Here is a 16,657-nt window from a genome sequence, read left to right as displayed (position 1 = left end):
GAGAATGAGCTTAAATAACGCTGTATTTGTATCACTACCATGCCAATAATACCTCAATGAACTGGAACACAGACTCGAGCGAGACAAAGAGAGAAAGTAACAAAGCCAGAATAGAGCGCAACGTGTGGGCACACTAATGAAGGGAGCAAAACAAAGGAGGACAGCCTGTTCTCAGCCCCTCGTGGCAGCTGGCCAGGAAAAGCCAATGGACTGTGTCTGCGATGGTGACAAACAGAGCAAAGTTTCCTAAAACAGGCTGTGGAGAGAAAATAGGGAGTCAGGAGGACACAGCACATGGAGCTGTTTATGTAACCTGCTAGAAACTGTTTAATCTCTATAGATCTCACTTCTGTGACCTAATGAAACCTGACATCTTTCACATAAATCAATTACTGTAAATACGTCCAGTTAACACATGAACAAGTAGCTTGAAAATGCTGCAAAAGTGTAGGGTTCATCACTAAATAACAATAAACTGCAACAGACAGAGGACATGATGTTGAGAAGTGACATGAGATTTTTATTTTCTACATTCACTGGTCCTTTTAGTGGTGAACCACAGCTTCAGTACAGTAACACTTGGCCTTTGAGGATGGTGTAGCACAGTATGAAAACATGTTTACTTGTTCAAAAATAATTGGATATTATTATGTAAAATGATAGAACGTGATAAGAATATTTTAATTTTCAAATATTTAGCACTTAAAGCAAAAGGCTTTGTCTGCGCATCAGTCTGTGGTGTTCCTATGTCTCTGTTACACTGAACTCAGTGTGCATCAACCTATCAAATACTGAAAACATGCTGCACTAATCTGAGCATGATGGCTTACAGTCATATAAGAGAAAGCTGAAGTATACAGTTTCCCGCAGAACAACATTTAGCATTTCACACAAGTCTACAGTCACTTAAATGTACAACACACGCATCATTACAAAACACTTAGGGCGATATTATCAAATTACCTTCAATATGCATGAGATCTGCTGTGTAATTCTAGACAGTTACTCTTGGGAAACTCTGAAAACTTTCTTGGAAAAAAGACACAACACAGGAAAATTATTGTGTGGGTCAAGGTTAACGTGGCAATTAAAATTCACTTATTCACATTTCACACACCTACTCCATACACACCTACATGTCTTAATACATTTTCTCAATATTCATAATAATTATAAAAAAGTATTAGCTTGCATGAATTTGAGGCAAAGGGACAACATAGGTAGTCTAATGACATTCAGAGCCCTTGTTTACATTGCCATTGAATAAGCCAACAGAGTGAGTTGACATTGAAGTGATCAGAGCAAAATGACAAACGAGTCACTGATACAACCTATGACTCTTCTAGTGTTTCTGAAATGTATGAGGGCTGAAAATCAAACACAGGCGTTGTTTGTGTGAAGCAGTCCTGCAAGTTATAAAGGACTTGAAATGCCTACAGGAGGAACAGACTTTGCTCCCTTTGTCTTTATGTCGGAGACGTTGAACATGTTCCCATTCAGATTCACCTGAGCGACTAGGTTTTTTCAAGGCACTGATACACATTTAACCTAATGTAAAACCACAACTATAACAAGTATTTTAATTGAACATTTGATTGTGAAATGATACAAACTGAAAGAAAAAGAACATAAACACAAAAAGCTAACATGCTTGTTTCACAGTGTATCCACATCATTATAGCTAAATAACTGAAAAATGAGTGTATCGCGTGTAGGCAAAAGGAGATTAATACTTGACTTGTTCCATTACCATTAGCAGCCTGTAATCATGATATAATGGAATTAAATGTGGTTAAATTGCCTGGAGGCTGACAGTAATAGTTAAGCCCAGTTATTTCACTACATTTATCTGATTCTTGACACCAACAATAAGGTTTCTCCCTTGGGCGAGAAAGGGCAAACCAGATTCCACATACACAAGTCCAGGAACAGCAACATGCTGAAAGTGCTTGCTGCCTTCTTCCGCTTACAGTACAAGTTTATCCACTTCTTCCAGCATGGACCTTCCTCTTCTTGATTTTATTATTCATTCTTAGTCAGTATATCATCACAGACTCCGCTCATACTTGCCCAGTTTCTTTGGATCCTTGCTGGGCATGCACCAGTCATCAGCCTCTGTGCTGGCCTGGTAGTGCCGTAAGGCCGACTTGTTGAAGACAGGGAGTCTCTCCACTGACTCTGAGGACAAGGCCTGTGTGATACAGCACAGAAGGGAACTCATTAGTGTGGATCTTTATCACACACATTATGCATGACTTGCTCGCTGGGCTTTCCTACAAAGTTCCATCTGTGCTTCATTAAAACTTTTCTAACATGGAACATGTGGTGATTTATAACTTGCAACAAGACACACACAATCTGTATTACATAATTACTCTCTATCTGCCCCCACTCATTCAATCCACTATGTGTAGCTGACAGAACATCTCTATGTATACTTTGCATCAGCTTGGCTTTCAGTTATTTCTGACATTGTGTGTGGAGGTAATGCCGTTCTCACCTTCAAGTATATGACAGCTGAGGTACCGTAGCCCTCCATAGAGTAGAGCTGCAGGTCTCCCTGGAAATACTTGGCATACAGGCGGGAGATGGGCAGGCCATAACCAAAACCAGCCTGAAGGAAAAATAACAGAGTCACAGTATCTTCACAGATTAGGTTATGTGGGCCAGTTGCTAAAATATTACATTAGAAGCATGAAGTGGCTGCTGTAGAGGGCTATGTTTGTAAACAGATTTTCAGTGTCTCTTGTGGTTATAGTTTAATTGGGTCAAATGTTGCCTCCCTGTTTGAAATAAGCTAATCTATAACCATGTTCAGTTGTGTGAGCTCTGTTTAGAACAAGGAGAACAGCCTTTTAGTTCAATTTTAATACCAGTTAAAAACTGAGCAGTGAGATTTTACTGAGCTGTGTCTTGTGTTTAAAATGCAAAGGCAGGCTTGTAGTCCTGTAGCATATTGTGTAATGACTAAGACAATCATCAACTGTGACTGAGTGACAGAAGACTGATGACTAGAAAATGTGCAAGAATGATTAAACGGGTGTAGTCTCACCAGAGGCGCATTGCGAGAGTTGTCTACGTGGACGGGACTGGGAGCCGTGGAGTACATGTAGCTGAAGAGACGTTCAATCTTCCTCAGAGGGACACCACCTCCTCTGTCAGACATCTAAAAAGAAGGAGGGCATCTTACTGCACTATACTGGACTGTACCGTGTACACAGTGTGAAGTTCACAGTTGGCTTTATTTACAGTAAATACTAAGGTAATAATGTCCACATAGACTTGCATACAGTATAGCTGATGGCACAAGATGCATTTGTGTAGTGAATGGAACTACAACATATACTCCTTTGTTAGCACAGACTTGGACAACAGTGCTTCCTTTAGCACAAAAATAGTGGTCTGTCTACCTTGATAGTGAGGTCCTCAGTTCCCAGTGAAACTCGCACTTTGATTACGGGCAACGTTGGACTCGTCTCATGGGTCTCTACTGTAGCTCTCATGGCGTTCTGACAGAGAACAAAATAAGTGAGCAGACACGTGGTGAAAAATAGTATATGCCTGGTTTTCAGGTTTGTTGGTTACTGTACCTTGAAGAGCTCAAACAGCATATGGTAGAGATGGGATGGCACGTACACAATGTGGAGAGGCTGGCCAGGGTTTTTGGCTGTGAACCATTTTAGATTATTAATCATTAACAAAGAGACACTTTTATACATTAATATGTTAAAAGTAACCTCTTAGACAACTAGGTGTTTTACATAAGTACATATTAGCTCTGTCTTGAGACAAGACAGAGTTTTTGACATCAGCTGAGAAACAATTAGAGCCACTCTTGATAAATTAAGCAGAGAACAAGATATAACAACATCATTCATCACTTGATTTGTATTATGTAGACCTTGTGTGCCAAGAACATGCTGGCCAAGTGCTTACAGTTCATATTTAAAGCACTGGTATAAGTTCTGACTGATACACTGCAACAGAAATAAGAACATATTGTAACAATCACTACAACATTTTAAATATGACTTTTCTGTTTTATGTGCAATTGCAGCTGTAATTTGTCAACCTTATAAGTATAAAATCCTAGCACATTTCTGTTTCTACTGTAGCCTGTTCCAAAGTGAGGAATGTCTAATGCTGATGCTGGCTCTTGGCAGACCCAGCTGACAGGAAACAGGCACAGAGGGTCTCAGTTAAACCGACAAAGAATGATCTTGAATGGTTCAGCTGAATTTCAGGAGAATATCAGTGAAACTATCCTCTCACAAAGACACTTAAAGTAGAACATATCCTGTAACAAAGCAAGAAGATACAATAGCAAAGAGTAACAGTTAAAATGTGCACACACAGATAAAATATCTGCAAACAGAAAGATAGTGGTTGTTTTTTAAGACTTACAATTGACTTCTGTGATCTCCATATCAGGTGAGGTCAAGTAATACTGCTCACACAGCATCTTTGACGTCTCATAGGCATCTACAGAGAGAAACAAAACAACCTCTGGTTACATTTAAGTGTGAAATAATAGCCACATGCGTAATGATAACATTACATCACATTGTTTACTTAGATAATACTGTTAAAAGACTGGAGGAAGGCAGATACCACATTCAGTGTGTGTGTGTGTGTGTGTGTGTGTGTATATAGACAGCAATATTGAAGCTGAGGCAGATTATTCATTACCTTTTATTACCTCCACAACGTCACAGGTGGGGTCAATGCTGCCAATGTGTTTGGGATGGGCCGGGTTCACGCTGCCATTGAAGATTAATGCTACAAGGCAGAACAGCAAACACTGTAATTCAAAAGACACAGCTGTACAGACACGATCTATACAGAAGGTTACATTTAAAGCAAAGTGAAGTTTTTGCAGTGGGGAGTAGTAACAATAGTTTAACAATTATTGTTGACATAGTTGTAACCACATCTCTACTGGCAGTAACAGATACATGCATCGTTCAGTGCAACAGAAGTGCTGCAGACTGGGTGTTGACTATGTGGTACTTTTACACAGCAGTAAAATCTTTAACATGACTGAGATCAGTGCTTGGTGCTTAATCAGATTATAAATAATGATGAAATGTGCTGTGACAGAGCCCCTTTTTGTGGCTGTCAAGCATTTTCAGCAAGCTGTCTGTAATTTAATGAGCTGTGAGTGTTAGCAACCGTGTTGATTAACTCACAGTCAATCACCAAGTGCTATACTGACTGTGCTGGTTCATGAGCATGCGTGTGGAGATGCGGCTCATGTAGAAACGGTCCAAGAAGTACTGAACGTTCTGGTTGGTGACGGGGTCCACGCCGAAGGCCTCCTTGTACTCCACCACGCCCTGAGCCATGGTGGGAACCACGTTGTTGTGCCGGTTCCGCACGTTCACCAAAGTCTGTGTAAAGCTGAGGGCAAAGACAATGATGATGATGGACATGTGAGTATGTGAGGGTAAATACAACATGTTTCACATAACAACAGGGCAATGACCACAAGACTATCTTCCTTTAAACATATCAAGACATCTGCTGATATATGTAACAATTACATGTCAAGTTATCTGGTTGATTTCTGTCCTATTGTATATTAGATGTGACGTCAAACTAGAAGAAGAATTTTGTGTTGCAACAATAGATATCAACACCAATACCAGCAAGCATGCATGGACATATATGCCTGCCTGCTAAGGATGTACCAATATCCAATATCTTGTATTCCAATCAGAGCTGATCCCAGCAAACTAATAACTGACTGATAGATGTATCCTTATTGGTATGAAGACATACTTGCTTTAAACAGGTATCATCCATTCACTATCTACCATTTACTGTAGAGCTTAGAGCTACACTGTAAACCTTCTGTTTGCAGTGCTAGATTTTCCAATGGTGGCTGTAACACTTGTAATAATACTACTCAGTAATTTGAAGAAGCTGCATTTAAAGCAGTAAAACTAGAGATGGTACCTGATTTAATCATGATGCAAATACTGAGATATGTGTTCAATAAACAAGATGAATTACTCATCATTGCTCTAAATTAAAAGGAATTATTGCACTGTACTGCACGAAACAATTGGTTCCTCTTTGCGGTGGAACATACTGTACTGTAACTAATCTTCTATCTGTGAGTTTGACGGCGTAATGCAGTGGCTGTACAACAGGGAATGTGCACATGAAAAATGTGACCACAGCTGTTCCATAACAGACATTTGGATTTCAGGCTTCTGTACTGTACGAGTCTGATCTGAAGTTTGAAGTGTGAGGTTGCAAACAGGCAGTTAACAAACAATTACAGGATTGTTGGATTAGCATAGGCAGCTACTGAATAATTAACACACTGGATTGGCGACAGAAAGAAAACGAATACATTCCGACTCAACATATAAGCAATGCAAATGTACTGGAAAATTTCCATAAATTACTTACTTTGTCAGGACATCTTTATCATCTGGGTCTTTTTCTAAAAAATCTATAAGCTCCAACAAACTCTGTGAATACCTAGTGGACACAAAGAAACACAGAAACACTCTCAACTCTGGTTTATTTACTGTGTATCAGAATGTCTGGTGATTTCATTTACACTCCACTGAAAACTACTCTGAGCAGCAAGCATTGTTATTTATACAACTAGAATAACTGCATACAGAGCATTTCCACATGCCCCCCCCCCATTACTTGTTGCTTGTTTTATCACAGAGTTTTTATCTAGGCCGGCAGACAAGGAAGACTTGAGTTCACTGAGTCACACTCTCTCTTGCGCTGTCTCGCTGCAGAGAAACTGGGTGAAAGGTGAACAGCGCTATGCCATGCTTTATACGTGCTGAGTTTGTCCCTCAACTGACCTTCAGCTCTCGATTCTTAATTAAGTCCCACCATGCAAACAGATATGCATCTTGAAATAGACTTTTATGCGACTTCTGGTTTTGCAAATTTGCCAGGAGACAACGAGGCGTCACCTCTCTTACCTCGTGAACAACAAGAACAAGTGATAGATCAACTCGTCTGCAGGAAATGCAAAGAGTTCTGCAGCAGGGGGAAGAGAATGCTGTGGTACAAGAGGTACATGGCCAAATATAGACACTACTGCTGGCTCTTACAAACAGTGGGGCTGGGGTAATGACCTTTGTTGTCATGTCTTCACGTGACTTACACCAAACATAATCAATATGATGGGGTCTGCAGTCTGCGGCAGAATACTGTGTTTTAACATGATGCTACTAGAAAGCAGCAGCTGCGGTGGAAAACAAATTCTAAAAAAGTGGTAAAAGCAAAAAGAAACAGCAGTTCTGTTTTAACTCTAGAGAAAAGCTGTTGAGCTCTTCAGTCATTCAAACAAACTGCATGACTAAATAGCCTGCACCTATTCTTTGCTGTTTACAGTAGAAACTGGAGGTACAACACAGGCGAGTAGGGTTGAACCCCATTCCATATGTCCAGGGAGACAAGTGAAAATGACTACAGCTGTTTTCTTCCACGCTTGTACTTGGGTACTTGTTTATAGCCTCTCACTCTTTCGATAATGTCCATAGTGTACCTTGAAGTGGGTGTGTGTAAAAGGAACAGTGAGGCTGGCTGTGCATTGGCCTTATGTAATTAAAAAAAAAAAAAAAGATCATAAAGCACGTTCTCAGATCAGTGGAATGGAATCAGAGGGCACAGAGGACAGACAGGTGGGCGAGGGTGGAGGGGATTTCATGCATCTTTAAACAGAACAGAGTACACACAACACAACCTCAGACAACATCAACAGCGATGCTTTCATCCAATCAGATAAGCATGTGACAATCTGAGCTTACAAAAACTAAAGGAAGAACACAGAATGGATCCATTTTATATTTGAAGCTAACCATCCAAAGACTGGAAACCAGACACTACTGTTTCATAACATTCCCATGCTGAAACGAGATCCAGGCCCTATAAGACCTGTAATATCTGAAAATAAATGACAACAGGCATACATTAGAACTCTCACTCTACAGTTTCTAGGAATCCATACTGTTCCTTTCCTCACCCTTCCTTTAATACTGCTGCAGGGAGGTGCAGGAGGAGTTCTTGGAAAACTAAGATTTTAATTATTCCCAGAGTTTAGTGTGGCACAGCAGATTAAAAAGAAATGTAGTGTAGTCTGGAGGTCCTACCAGCTGGTGAGGAGCTTAAGGGATGGAGTACTGAGGAGTTTGTCAGGGAGGAAATCAATTTCCTTCATGATGTTGGCCAGTCTGACAGGAAGCTCCTGACGCAGGAACACAAAGGAGGTTTTCTCACATGCATTGGCCGAACCTGCAGTCACATGAAGGACAGGGTCACGGGGAAAAAATGACTGAGCAAGCAACCAACTTTGACCCCATCCTGACAAAAAAAAAAAGGATAAAAGTAATACAGCAGCAATGTTTCCCAAGCATTGACCATAGAACAAAAGCTGTCAGGGATTACATGTGGACAAGGTCTGTCTTTACAGGAATCTGTGTTGTGCAAATGAAATGGAAAACATCTGCATTTTGGATTTTTGCTGAGACAGCGGCAACATGGGAAGTTTCTTATGTAAATGCAGAACTCAGCATCAGTTTTTTTGTGTTTCTTCTGTTCGTCAGTGCAGTGTTCAAAAGCTCAAAGTGGTAAATTTAGCTTTCATGCACAATAAGAAACGCAATCCGAGGAACATTAGGATCTCCATTCACATCTGTCTGCACGAGTATCTTTCTAGTGTTTGCTGCAGTTGCCTGTCAATGACTTGAACAGGGTAAAGTCAGTTGTCCCCCCCACACACAAAGGGCATAACGTGACTTGTGCAAGAGCCATGTGAGTGTGGGAAAAACACTAAGCAACATGCACTGCCCGATAAAATCAATAACGCTACTAAAACTACTCATAACGCTTACCAAAGTCAATGAATTGCTTCATGGATAAGGGAGAAGGGGAAAACTTGGAAAACCTCTCCACTTGTTTCGGTATCGAAGCTACGGAGCCGTTTTTCAGCAAAAACTGAGCGAACTTCATTTTTCCTCTCCTTCATAGACCCCGAGCTGTCAGTGAATCGGGGACAAACTGTGCGTTCTTTCTTCAGTACGCTCCAGTTTGACGACTTAAAAAAACTAGCACAACCAAAACTCGGCGTCATGCGAGAAACCCATCGTTATATTAACATCTTTAAGAAGGCTGACTATGACTCCCCCATCACTGTTTTTCTCGGACAGCCTCCTCACATCTTAGAAAGTTGTTGTGCAGTACGTCTTCGAAAGGCAAGTTACGACACAGAGCGACGTGTGTTGTTTTGGAGCGAGGAGGAGGAGAGGGGAGATTGACTTAAAAATTAATCAATGAGCAGCGAGATATTCCTGGCGTTGGGCGGGTCGGAGTCTTCCTGTCACAAGTTGGATCCAAACTATGCTGTAGAATAACATAAACCTTTATTACAGCATCCCCTACCGACGAGCTATCCGAAATGCTTATTTATTTTAAAATATTTGAATCGTTTACCGAAATTACTATGGGTCTTCATTAGAAACATACCAGAACCAGCCGTTGTAACGTACTCAAATGACGGTACCTGACGGTGCTTCATTTTCTAATTAATTTAAATATTCCCTTTAAAGTTTTCAACCACGAGTAACAACCTCTTCGCCAGTTCACAAAAACAACAGAGGACCTCTAACGGGCACAGTCACGCTTGAAAGCTTTGTTTATTTATTAGTTTTGGTTCCCCCAGCGTACTTCTCCAGACGCCCAGAAGATGGCGGCGTTGCAAAACCCATGACTCGATGACAGTGCATGTGTCAAAAGGAGGTGGGATTTCGTCTCCTCCTTCCCTACATCATCCCACTCCTCCTAGGGATGTATCGGCGTGCAGTGCACCTGTTTTGTGTTGTATTCGGGTCATCGACCGCTGAAATGCTCCGTTTTAACCTGTGTCATCAATAGCCACACGAAAAGGTTGAAACGACCTATTCAGTGGTAGCCGAGAGGCCTCGACTCAGTGTGATTTAGGTAGAGGATGTGTTGATTTTTTTTTCGGGGCGCAGCAGTGAGACAGCATCTTTTGCCGGGTGACACATCATTATCAGTACGAGTGGACAAGGTACGAGTGAAACGATAACAGTACATTATTTGGGATAAAATATCACCCCCTTTTGTCAGCTCACGTTATTCGTTAGCAAAATTCATATGGAGAGCTATCTATGGCAAGGCCTGAAACGCATTAGTACAAATGCTGTCAGCTGCGAATGCACATATGCTTTGCTAACGTTAGTCAGCTAACGAACCTATGAAGCTAATGGTTTGTTTATCTTCCTGTATGGACATTTATCAATGTAACTTGTGTTTTTTGCTATGATTATACTGTGTATGTGTATGTATGTATGTGTCCGTTCCTTTATTTTCGTATGTAGGAAGACATAACGGCTTGCATACCTTTAGTTATATTCTCATATATCTGTTCCAAATAGCTTTGATGGTCGTCGCAGTGTCAAGTGCTTTCTATCCATTTGGTGTGTCTGAGGGATGTGACACTGGCCTAACACGCAGCAAATCACTGGTCCAGGGTGTACACTGCTATAAATAAGTAGACCACCTTTCTGTAACAACTCAGAGGCGTAGTTAGTGATCCTGATACAAGATCCCAATCATAAGTGGCAGGCCTAAATATAGCCCACATTCACTGGACTAGTTCCTCTGGAATAGGTACAAGTGTCACATCGATGTGGAAATCCTGAGTCTGACCTAGAATTGACAGCTGTTTTGTCAATATCAAGTTCTTATTGATTCCTGAACCTGCAAGGTTATGGATCTGCTGTATATGGATGTGTAACTGCCACACCCAGCGCCAGTGGGTTTTCTGAAGGGTCACTCAGGCTAACTGGATGAACTGATACTCCCTCCATACTGTATCATGTTGAAATGAAACCAGAGCATATTGTGACTGTGCCCTTATGTAGCTCATTCCTGTTCGATCCTCTTGCTTGAAGCCCCGCAGGACGCCATGTCAGACAAAAGTGACCTAAAAGCAGAGCTTGAGCGCAAGAAGCAGCGCCTCGCCCAAATCAGGGAGGAAAAAAAGAGAAAGGAGGAGGAGAGGAAGAAGAAAGAGGTAAGGAAAAAAGTGAGTACATTGACACTACCGGCATTCATATTGTATCACTCTTCTAGTGTGTATTGTTTGTGTGTTCGATTGCTTTTTGTCAGGCCGTGACACATAAAAGGCTGAGGTTGTGTGTGTCCATGCGTGCATACAAACATCTATGTGTGTGCAGAAGGTTGGTGGTTGGAATTTTTAATCAAACTGTGCATGCACACTCGCATGCTTTAAATTGTTCTTCAACTCATGATGTGTGAGCTGTGAACCTGTTTTTTAATTCATGATGAGTAAGCTGACATTTGTCTATATATCCCGTGCAGACAGAGAGCCAGCAAAAGGCAGAGGTCACCCCGGAGGATTCAGACTTAGACCGAAAGCGTAGGGAGACTGAGGCCCTCCTGCAGAGTATTGGCATATCACCGGAGCCTCCACTAGGTACATAATACTCTCATACCCTAAACAGTAAATCAGTCCCTCTCTTGTGATTGTGAAAGGTTGAGTAAATTCTTTTAACACCTACAGTAAAGCTCTAAAATTACACCGTACTTCATTAGTGACAGCCAGTTAACTTGAGAAACTATTTCATTGTGAGACTATATTTTATAATCATATAGCAGACCTAATGCACATAGCAACCTACCACATGAGTAATTTGGTGAAACTCATCTGTCCAGCCCTGCCTTTGTTGATAATAAAATGATCAGAGAACTTTAGTATGTTATCATCTGTGTTGCCATGACTCTGCATAATACATTACTTCTGTTTTTAGTTTATTTATTTATTTATTTTTTAAAAACAGAAATAGTAATTTGTTTTTGTTTTATTAGGTTTCATCACATAACACTGTCTTTTTATCCTAAGTTGATTCCATTATTTGTTATATATTTTGTGGTGGAACTGTGCTGAACATTTGTCATAATTACTTTGATGTGTTGTTTTTATAATGACGTTCTTTTATCATCTTTTTCTGTTCCACTGTGTACCTTGAATGTATTATATCTTGTTATGGGGTTTTTGGACATAAATACTGTGCTGCTCAAAAATGTCTTTTCTTTACTTGAGCACAAATCACTCCCACCAAGCTTTTGGAAGCACTGTTCTCTAGTGGTCTGAGACTGTAACAACACCCTTAACACCTCAGAACTGGGTCACTGTTATTAGCTGAAGTTATTTATAATGCATCTTCAAATGCAGCTCAGTACATATAAATAATAAAAACAAAAATCAACAATGCATTTGATGCCCTGCCCTCCCTCTCCTTTCTTTTAAACATTTCTTATATTTATCCATCACACGTTTTACTTATTTGCTTCTCATCCCAATTATTTTGAGCAGTCCATTCTTTGCAGCTTGTAATGTTAGATTCATGTTACTTTCATTATTTAGTCCCGACCCCTGTGTCCCCCTCCAAATCAGTGAGCACTCCCAGTGAGACGGGGAGCCAGGACTCAGCTGATGGAGGAGCGGCAGGCAGGTAGGCCAAAATCACACACTTCAGTACCATAACTTGATGTCAGAGGTCTTTCTTGGTGCATGAGTTTCATTCATCTCTCTTTGGCAATTTTGAAAATAAGAAGTAATTTTTAGTATTTACCCCTTTTACTTTGATTTGGGTTAAGAAGAAATATTTCTAAATTCCAAAGCATCACATTCTTATGTCAGAAAAAAAAGAAACGTTATATTCTCATGTTAAGTAGATAAGACATTTGAACGCTTTTCTCACTCTCACATACCAGGCATGCTCTTTGAGAGGTTACCAATAAACTGTATGAGGAAACCGAGTCTTTAACCTGAAGGCAAAGTGTGGCCTAAATACAAAGATAATCTAAAGGGGCTTTTGGCTGTGAATATTTTTGGCAAACTGTCCTTTTTGACACATATTCTGTCTCTTTTCTTGTCGATTGCACAACAGGTTTAGGTAAGGATGAGTGTCACTATTGGTGAGGTTGTGGTGCCTTGTTAGGTTTTGGATGTGGTATCTGTCATTTGTCATGGCATCCGGTGTTTTGATGACCACTGTACAGCTTGTTGCTTCTCATAGCTAGTCCTGAGAAATTAAGCTTTAGCTTGAGGCAAGTCTCAGCTGTAGGCATTCATGCATAGTAGAAAATACTGAGAGATACAAACTGCAGTTTCCAGGTATAAGCTGTCAAGTATGCACCACAGTGGTAAACTTTCAGAAAGCAGCCTTGGTGAGCCAGTTAATGGAATATGTTTGGAATATGGAGCCTAATGGGCTTGAAACATATATTTGCAGGTAAGCAGCTGATTTGCATAAGTGACAAAATATAAGCTTTTCACCCTCTGTCACTGTTCTGTAGGGTGCATTCACAGTGCTTACTGGCTCATGTGTCATACATACTCCTGCCACTGCAGCATTTGTTTATATGCTTGTACATTCATAACACACCAGACTGGTGCAGCAACTGTTTACCCTTCAAGTTCTGCACATGGCTGCTTTGGTGAGTTAAATGTGCCATTGAGAAGGGAGTGGTCATCAAGCGCTTTCCATTTGCTTTTCTAATGGTAGCTGACTGTACGGTCAGTGTGTGAGGGATGCCCTCAGGGATCATTAGTGATGTGTTGTTCTGGTATGGCCAGGAGTGGAATTGGGGATGAAGAAAGTTCAGAAATAAGAAATAAATTCTCTAATATAGGATTTTTTAAAGCTTTTACCAATTGGATTTTTACAAATTGGTGAGTTCGTTCCAATACCAGAAATTAAAGATTTTTTTTCCCCCAAATCCACCCTAGATGATGGCATGCCATTTTGAGCTTCTCCATTTGTGGCTGTGTATGTGTGTGTCCCTTCTTAGGTCAGGTTTCTCTAAAAACAAGTCCCAAGCACAGAGCGCAAGGTAAGCATTTTCATGTCAAACCCAGGAATCCCCTCCTCCCTCTTTCCACCCTAATTTTCTTTAGCTAAGGTTATCCTCATGTGAACACAGAGAGGTACCCACAGCGTTGTCAAAGCTGTTACCGATGTGTTACCATCACGATTTATAAGCTCAAAACAGTGCAGTGCCTCTCTTCCCCTTGTTCCTCCACTGTCCCCCGGTGACTTCCTGTCTGCAGCCGTGCTGTCTCCCTTAATACCAGCTCCAAAGATTGCTGCTCGCATGAGTTGAGCCACAGAAGTCATTTCAGCCTTCACAGAGTTGACAATCAGCTGCTTAAAATGTCATCGCTATTACTGTAAAACAGACACTCTGTCAGGCTAAAGAAATGCCTTGCCACTCTTCACCTGGCTCTGTGTGGCACCGGCTGAAGGCCTAATGGGTGTGTTCGCTGGCCCTAAAAGGTATCATCAAAAAGTGTAGTGGAGATGGAAGTGTTACCTTTTCACAGTCAATAGATTTCAGCCAACTCGCTGTAAAATTCCTCAGGTTTCAGTTGCTTTTGAAATTCTCTATAAGTAAATAATTTCCACCTCCCCAACAACCACGCAAGTGCACTAAATGAGCTCATGGTTTGTCAAACTCATTGATCATGCATGACAAGTATATTGTCATGTGTGCTGAGCAAGCTAAATCTTTATATGGATTGATTTTGATTTCATTCTGAATATTGCCATGTAAATATGTCCAGTGTGTGATAGTATATGTTGTGCTGTGGGTGTGAGCTGTACATCATGTTACTGAATACAATGTTCATGATTTTCATGTATTATTTGGCACAGAGATGAACATCAAGACACAGAATGTCACACAAATCTAATCTGGCATGTGTGAGAAGGAAGTAAGTTAAGAAGAAATAAATAAAATGTCATACATGTTGCTAAAATTGGATGCTGTAGATGATTAAAGAATAAGTATGTACATTTCTGCAGAGTTTTCCTGCATTTAAAAGTCATCAGGTCAACATATCGCTTTTCCACTGACAAAAATCAAACCCTTTTGACATCCTTCCACACAACAATGGAACATTTTTTGTCCATAAATGTATCAGTATTTTCAACTTGTCGTAGGTTCCTGGCAGAAGACCAAGAAATCTATTACACGAGACAAGCAGAGATCTTTTAATAGATAGAGAACATAGATCTATAATGAAATATAATGTTTCCCTAATGTATAGCCCTCCTACGCTATATCCTCTTATCGAAACATTTTTCCATTAACAGTGCCATCTTTGCATGAAATTCGATGGGAATTCCCGTGTTAAGCTGTTCTCTAGATAAGTGGTCTGTGGGTGAGTGTGTATTCGCATACATGTGGTAATATGTGTTGCCACTGTTTGTGTGTTTGTTATAATGTGTCTATTTGTAAACATGCATGTCCTCTCTTGCCATCCCTGCCACCCTCCCTGTTGGTGACATCAGGACGCTGCAGTGGGACACAGACCCCTCTGTGCTGCAGCTGCAGGCTGATTCTGAGCTCGGGTACATATTCCTCCTGTCCTTATATTCACTAACAAAAAAAAGAAAAAAGACACAGCAAAACACCTTACTTAGCAATGCATGGCGTATTCAAAAGATTGATTTAAATTTAGTAATTAATTTAAAGGATAGAATGACGTGTGAGTAGATTACTTTTCTATGAACAAATAACTTCTCAAACTAGTCTTTACAAAAGATCTTAATCTCTACACATGGGAAATATATTGTGCACTAAAAAGGACAATCAGGGTTTAAACACAATATGACCATGCTAACGATGACATCTTGTCTCTGTTACCCAGGAGGAGGATGCAGAGGCTGGGAGCCTCTAAGATCACACAGGTAGACTTTCTTCCCAAAGAGGTGGTCTCTTACAGCAAAGAGACACAGACGCCGCACCCCACCAACCAGTCTGAAGGTGAATACTATGTGTGTGTGCATGAGTGACTTTCAGAAATATTCTTTTTAAGATTCAAATGGTTTTTAGGATCAATGGGGCACCAAAGGTTATGAAAGGCAGTGGACGGCCTCATGTTGCAACGATTGTCATCGTTGTGTGGTTGAATATGATACTCATTCAGTTAGCTAGTTCACAGCCTGTAAACCTGGAATGATTTAGAGATCTTACAAAGAGAGAGGGGGATGGAGAGAGAGAGATCAGGCCGTAGAGAAGCTGACAAGTGTCTGCCTGTCAGTTTTTGTGTCTTCAATCACAGAGCATGATGCTTTTGACTTGTGGTCATAAGTGGAAACAGGCTGACAGATGAAAGTCACCCAAGATGATTTTTGATGGATGTTGGAGAATCACTGTATGTTTGTGTATGATATATCCACACAGAAGTGTGAGTGTTCACATGTTATAGTTGTCAAGTTTTAATTTTGCATGTATCATTAATCATTGTACATGTACATCTGAAGACCTTTCTGACTGTTAGAAATTGTGAAAGAATTTTAAGAGAAAGAGCTGTCATGGGAAGATGTAGTACACGAGAAAAAATGCGTATGTTTGTAGCTGGCCGCACGTGTGTTTTAAGCATGTGAGGTTATGCGTGCATACATGTGAAAATGTATATGTGCATATTTGTGTCTCTTCAAGTGGGCGTACACATATGTACTGAGCAGCAGTTGCTAAACACATCCATATGTTCAGTGCAGCAGATTTGGCATAACGTTGGCGGTTGCAGATTTAAGGGTTATAGATTTGAGTATTTTTCTAT

The 16,657-nt window shown here is 40.6% G+C and overlaps 2 protein-coding genes across 9 annotated transcripts in view; one reads left to right on the top strand and one right to left on the bottom strand.

Moving 5' to 3' along the window:
• Positions 1-494: 494 nt before the first annotated feature.
• On the bottom strand, positions 495-9,272 carry pdk4 (pyruvate dehydrogenase kinase, isozyme 4). Of its 2 annotated transcripts, XM_018667177.2 has the most exons (11): positions 8,874-9,264; positions 8,133-8,274; positions 6,421-6,492; positions 5,216-5,400; positions 4,690-4,779; positions 4,405-4,482; positions 3,591-3,667; positions 3,411-3,509; positions 3,053-3,166; positions 2,501-2,614; positions 495-2,191 (listed from the first exon to the last, which is right to left on the bottom strand). In XM_018667177.2, exons 1-11 carry the CDS (start codon positions 8,989-8,991, stop codon positions 2,048-2,050), a joined length of 1,233 nt encoding a protein of 410 aa, XP_018522693.1. In that variant the 5' UTR covers positions 8,992-9,264; the 3' UTR covers positions 495-2,047. The 2 variants fall into 2 exon arrangements, 1 of the variants encoding a protein (XP_018522693.1); XR_007809046.1 differs by lacking the exons at positions 495-2,191; positions 2,501-2,614; positions 3,053-3,166; positions 3,411-3,509; positions 3,591-3,667 and having other exon boundaries at positions 4,466-4,482; positions 5,190-5,400; positions 8,874-9,272.
• Positions 9,273-9,765: 493 nt separating this feature from the next.
• LOC108876973 (cytoplasmic dynein 1 intermediate chain 1) overlaps positions 9,766-16,657 on the top strand; it is a 51,578-nt gene continuing 44,686 nt past the window's right edge. The window contains exons 1-7 of one of the 7 annotated variants that reach the window (XM_051065880.1): positions 9,766-10,069; positions 10,926-11,089; positions 11,386-11,500; positions 12,452-12,541; positions 13,878-13,923; positions 15,384-15,443; positions 15,743-15,858. In XM_051065880.1, coding sequence (XP_050921837.1) covers positions 10,970-11,089; positions 11,386-11,500; positions 12,452-12,541; positions 13,878-13,923; positions 15,384-15,443; positions 15,743-15,858 — 547 coding nt within the window. In that variant the 5' untranslated portion in view covers positions 9,766-10,069; positions 10,926-10,969. Of the gene's footprint in view, positions 10,070-10,925; positions 11,090-11,172; positions 11,244-11,385; positions 11,501-12,451; positions 12,542-13,877; positions 13,924-15,383; positions 15,444-15,742; positions 15,859-16,657 lie in introns of those variants that run through there. The other 6 variants (XM_018666921.2, XM_018666903.2, XM_018666894.2 and 3 more) reach the window with 6 other exon arrangements.

This window comes from Lates calcarifer, linkage group LG3 (genome assembly GCF_001640805.2).
Source record: "Lates calcarifer isolate ASB-BC8 linkage group LG3, TLL_Latcal_v3, whole genome shotgun sequence".
Classification (NCBI taxonomy): Eukaryota; Metazoa; Chordata; class Actinopteri; family Centropomidae; genus Lates; species Lates calcarifer.
This window is presented reverse-complemented; position numbering and strand designations above follow the sequence as displayed.